This window comes from Triplophysa rosa, linkage group LG10 (assembly GCF_024868665.1).
Source record: "Triplophysa rosa linkage group LG10, Trosa_1v2, whole genome shotgun sequence".
NCBI lineage: Eukaryota > Metazoa > Chordata > Actinopteri > Cypriniformes > Nemacheilidae > Triplophysa > Triplophysa rosa.
Window position 1 is genome coordinate 6,234,111 of NC_079899.1, and position 6,000 is coordinate 6,240,110.

General features: G+C 42.1%; 1 protein-coding gene across 2 annotated transcripts in view; it reads right to left on the minus strand.

Moving 5' to 3' along the window:
• LOC130559932 (hereditary hemochromatosis protein homolog) overlaps positions 1–5,399 on the minus strand; it is a 28,902-nt gene extending 23,503 nt beyond the window's left edge. Inside the window, exons 1-2 of one of the 2 annotated variants that reach the window (XM_057343311.1) lie at positions 5,297–5,399; positions 5,034–5,176 (exon numbers count right to left, since the gene is read on the minus strand). Coding sequence is in view for 1 of the 2 variants with exons in the window: in XM_057343310.1 (XP_057199293.1) it covers positions 716–812 (97 nt within the window). In the remaining variant the exon portion in view is untranslated. Of the gene's footprint in view, positions 1–715; positions 987–5,033; positions 5,177–5,296 lie in introns of those variants that run through there. The other variant, XM_057343310.1, reaches the window with a different exon arrangement.
• Between the last annotated feature and the right edge of the window lie 601 nt (positions 5,400–6,000).

A 6,000-nucleotide genomic window follows, 5' to 3' on the forward strand; every position in this document is an offset into this window, starting at 1 on the left:
AGATACAACCGTTTAAAACTCTGGAATCTGAGAGCGCAAAAAAATCTAAATATTGAGAAAATTGCCTTTGAAGTTGTTAATCAGGGGCACTGTGGCAGACCATCACTCACAAAAATAAAGTTTTTATATATTTAAGGTAGGAAATTTACAAAATATCTTCATGGAACATGATCTTTACTTAATATCCTAATGATTTTTGGCATAAAAGAAAAATCGATAATTTTGACCCACACAATGTATTTTTGTCTTTTACTAAAAATGTTCCCGTGCTACTTAAGACTGGTTTTGTGATCCAGGGTCACATATAAATTTTTTGTTAACTTTTTTGGCTTATTGTTTGGTACCTTCACTCACTTTACTTCCTTAAAATAATATTTAATACTAAATATCATTTCATCCACACTGGGGAGACTGTTTATCTGTTAATCAGCAGCTTCTAAAGCTGATGCTTTATTTTGTGATATGTTAACAGGTTTTTGTTGCCTTTTTGCCAGATTTAAAATCATGTATGACTAATCTTGCAGTATTAAATCTGGAAGCTTGAATAAGTTTGGTGGAGGATATTTTTTATTTAAATACCCATGTGAGGTCTCTAAAAGTTTTTAAACCATTTTTTAAAGCATGATTTTCCATAGTCAAGAAAGTGCTAATAAATTCCCAGATATGAATTTTAAGATTTCTTATTATTTAACTAAGGTTTATTTTGAAATCTTACCTTTTGAAGCAGCTGTTAAAAATGGAAGTGAAAGTAGAAACAGCATAAAAATATTGTTCATTTTACTGATATTAAATGGCGCATTAAACTGCATCATTTGAGTAAGCACTAACAAAAATGACCAGCGGGTATATCCTTGCTCTTTTGAGTGTGGTCCTTTATTAGTGATGTTACGTTCTGTGCCGAGACTTTAGAGCGTATCGAGAAATCCCGGAAGCTTTCAGTGAAGCAAGCGCGTGTCAGTACACGATCCGGAATGCCTGCACGATCCGTTCTGCGCATGCGCGTAATTATGTAGTAGAAAACGGTCCTGCCCCAAATACCCCATCTTACTTAAGGTAATAAGCCATGTTTTGTTATAGATTTATATCTAGTTGTCTCTGGACTCTGTAAAGCTGAACAACACAGCTTCTGTATTATAGAGAAATAATAAATAACAACATATATGCATATTAAGAAGACATTATGCACATTAAGTATAGTGTAAACAAATAAATAAATATACATAAGCAGTTGCATTTACGTCATGACAAATGAATGCATTACAAACATACAGTAAGTATCTATTGTATAATGCTCGGGTGGCATATCAACATATGAAATACAGAACAATAAAAACCAGCAGCTCCTGTCCCAAATAACGACAATGGGACAACAAGTGTGGTCGACTTCACACGGCACTGCGCAGACTGATCAGCGAATGACAACAAAGTACCGCGAGAGTAATTAGAAAGCACCGCTTGCTCTTTCCGGTGTGATGACCTCAAGTCTGTCCCAAAATGCACTCCCATGTACCCTTGTGGACTCGTGCCTAGTGCCCTATAGGTCTGCACTTCCTGACGTCATCAAGTGTGGACTCGGAGGACCATTTGGGACAGGGCCAACGTCACGGTTTCACTACACTATTGGTATCACGCATGTGATGAAACACTTGACGACCAGGCCGCACAACTGGTGGCATATTTTTGTTGGCTACATTGTGTTTTTCATTTAACAGTTCACGGCAGGTCTATTTTGATGTTTTTAAATGTAGCTTACGCTATGCATTACGATGTGTTTACGTGGTTGCCAATCCAAAATAATAAAGGAGTTGTTACATGAACATACACGATTTTGGTTATGGAATAAAGTCTGAGTCTTTCTGTCACTGCAAACCTTCAGTTTCCTCCATACTCCCCTTTGCGATTCATTGCTGTATGGCATTAGGCCTACTTAACTTGCTGTGTTTCGATCTGAGGTCAGTAGTATTGTCAAAGACGGTTTGTGTCGTTTTTTTATAAAAAGCTGCTAATATTAGTTAACTTTAAATTGAGTAATCTTGTATTACTATGACGAATGACACAAAGTTACTCTACAGTGCAATTTTTCTACCTCTGATGCATCTCCATATCTTTTCTGGTACAAACATCTGCCGAACACATCACCAACATTCATTCTGAGTGAATTTACATTTGGTGAAGGAACAACTGAGCCTGAATATCAGAAGAGATTTTCTGCAACACTGAACTCCACAACACAAACTGTGTCATTGATCATTGGTGATGTAGATGTGAGTGACTCTGCTGTGTATTACTGCGCTCTGAGGCCCACAGTCACTAAACACACTCAACACTCACACAAAAACACTGAGTGAACTTGACAAGTCTGGAAACATGTTATTCCTCAACATTAAACACATAACGCCTCTAAATAATCAAAGGAGCAGGACAACCAGTGTTTGCTTTAATGATTTAAATTATTAAAATACAGTCCCAACATTTCTGTCACAATCAGTTTGAAAGGTTTGATTTAATGTCACCCTGTGAACTCATCTGTCTTCTCATCTTCAATTCAACAAGATGGTTTATTATAGAGTATGTTGATTATACCTTATACAAAGTTAGATTTTAAAGCATAATGACACAGGTTTCAAATAAACTCAAAATCCAACATATACAACATTATCCCCAGGCGCTGCAGTGATAGCTGCCCACTGCTCCGGGTGTACTGTGTTCACCACTTGCTGTGCGTGTGTTCACTACTCTCTGGATGGGTTAAATGCAGAGGTCACATTTCGGGTATGGGTCACCATATCTGACTAATAGGTCACTTTCACTTTTTTTTCACTTTATTATCACCACTTGGGGGAAACATCTCTAAAATTTTGGGTTGAGGCCGAGACATGAGAATATCAAGAGAAATGATTTAAAGACACACATCACATCAGATAATGGCTGAGTCCGAAATCGCATACTCAATGAGTAGGTACTCAATTTCAGTAGATACGTACTCAACGGGGCTAAATGGATACGTACTGTTTTCCCTGAATGGGTGTAGTATGAATGCGATCGGCCGTTGTCCGCCATGTTGATGATCTTCTTTTCCCTTTTAATGGCGGGGAGCAAATTACGTTTGTGGTGCATGTCCGCCACCTACTGTACTGGAGTGTACATGGGCCAGAGATTAACCATGCGACGTAATAACAAGCGCAACAACTTAAATTATGAGAGAGACAGGTGCATTAACATCAGTAATGCTAACTTTACCTTCCATGAGTTTTCCCAGCATTTGCAACATGTTTGTAATGCCTTCACAAAGGAGACGTCGGTTAGGAGAGCACTGCTGATTTTATTGTCAAGGAATATAAGTATTATTGCTTATAAATTAAATGTACCCTAGAAATGCATTGCTAGCACACCTCCACTTGTGCACAATATTATTGATAAGTGCTGACTGTTGTGTTGAAGTATGCAATACTAATGGTCCACATCACAGTATAACTTGCTTTATTATGTGTAATGTGATGCTGCGCCACTGGGGGGCGCGAGTGAGTATTTGGATGAAGAAGGACGGTGAGAAGAAGTGAGAATAAAGTGAAAGTGTTAGCTGTACATGTGGTTGCGTGTTTTGTAAAGGGATTAAAAACACTACAAATTGGCGACGAGGATGAGCGCTTCAGTGCCGAGCCCACCCCCATTTCTTCCTGTCGGTGGGGAGCCGCCGATTCCGTTTGAGACGTGGCAGAAAATCTTTCATAATTACATGATTGTGATCCACGCCACCGGAGATGCATGGCCGGAGGAGCGTAGACGAGCGGTATTACTGCATTGCTTGGGGACGGAAGGTCAGCGCCTGTTTTATACTCTGCCAGACCAAGGTACTACTTTTAATGCGATTATAAATTTAAAGCGATGGCTACACTCCAGAAACATTTTGTGCCGTCAACGTGTGCAAAGACCGGAGGAAACTGTTACACAATATGTTGTTGCTTTGAGAGCGTTAGCTGCCCCGTGTGCATTTGGGCAAATGGAGAGTGAAATGCTCCGTGATCAGTTGATAGCGAATGCCTCGTTGGCTGTGGTAAAGGACAAATTGCTCCTAGAGGAGGATCTCACGTTAGAGAAAGCAGTTACAATCGCGTGTCAAGTGGAAGCTGCTGTAAGAAATTCGTCATTGTTTTGTAACCCTACTACTACTAATACAATGAAGTCTGTGCAAGCAGTTAGTGTGACTTCTAAATACGGCAAAAGGGGAAGGAGCGCACACATGACTAAACAACCAAAGGTTGTTCAGAGACGAACGGAGAATCGTAAACAAACAGCGACCGGGCAACACCGTCGACAATGCTACAGATGTGGTTCGGATAACCATTTGGCCAATGATACAAACTGACCTGCTGCTAAGGTAACATGCAGACTATGTGAAACGAAGGGTCACTTTGCTAAAGTGTGTAAAACAGCGGTGAGTGAAGTAAGAGAGGTGGTAGTTCCAGACGTGACTGTGCTTTGAGTGAATAACCGTAATCTGTCTGCTGTAGCCAAGGATAAGATAACCTGTGAAGTGAAGATTGCAGCAACGGGAGGTGAAATACATTTGGTACACATGGTTGTGGACACGGGTGCATCGGTTTCCATACTTCCAGAAGCAGTGTACAAGAAACATTTCTCACAATGCACGCTGACTAAACCCAAAATCAAACTTGTCTCTTACGGCAAAGAGGATTTACCAGTGATTGGATGCTTATCAGCGACAGTGGGAATGTCGGTAAATAACAGTGTAGTTCCTGCCATTTTTTATGTGGTTACTTCAGGATCTCCCTTACTTGGGTTGGATTTAATTCGATTGCTGAACCTGAACATCGTAAGTGGAAAAGTCCAGTGCATTGACTGTGAAAGTGAAATTAGCTCTGCACCTACTCCTGCGACTGGGTATGTCACAGGCCCTGTGAACACAGTGTCACCCGTATCTGCTACTCACCTGGGTTGCATGAAAGGATTTATTCACAAAGTGCAAGTTAACCCAACAGTGACACCGATACGTTAAAAGTTACGACGCTTACCTCTTAGTATTCGCAAGGAATTGTCCACAGAGCTGGATCGTCTTCACAAAGCAGGTATCATTGAAGCAGCTGATTCTTCAGAATGGGTTAGTCCATTGGTAGTAGTACGCAAACGTGATGGACACATGAGGCTTTGTGTGGACCTACGTGAACCCAACAAGAGTGTGATTATGGATTGTTACCCGTTGCCTCACATGGATGAGTTGTTTACAGAACTAGTAGGAGCTTCATACTACAGTCAGATTGACCTGAGTTGTGCTTACCACCAGCTACCTCTCCATCCTGACAGTCGTAATTTGACTGCCTTCATAACACATGACGGACTGTTCCGCTTCACACGAGTTCCTTTTGGATTGGCTTTGGCACCTTCAGCCTTTCAGAAGATGATGCAAACGGTCCTACGGGAGCTGGATGGTGTAAAGAATTACTTGGACGAGAAGGGAAGCCGGCGTGCTCATTCATTCACCTTTTGTTCTTCAGAGCCTACGCATCTGATGAGCTTCTCTACGATCTTGGATCATTCTTTCTGCTGGAATCTACGATGTGGGCAGCGGACGGTACCTTCCTGCAGTGACTCTCCCCTGGGCGTCTCGGCAGTTCCGGAGGTGTTCGAGCAAATTTCCTTTTCTAAAAGAGTGAATTTCTCCAGCGTGGCTTGTCCCGCTGTTCTCATGGGTGCAACACACTCATCAAGGAGGGGGACGGACACAATGCCTGCTTCCAGTACGCTGGGGCAGACGTTGTGGATACGTCCTGCCCGCACTGTGGGCGGTGACGATTCAGACGTTGCGTCACAGGTGGCTGTGTTCCCACGGGACTCAGCCACCACCTCGTTTGCTCCCCGTTCCGTGGCGGCAGGACTACGGCCCTGCCGTCCGCTATGGCAAGCAGCGAGGGTGAGATGAGGATTACTGTGAGCGATAATCCGCCAGCCACGGCTCACGGACCGTTCACACCTCGTTTCGCT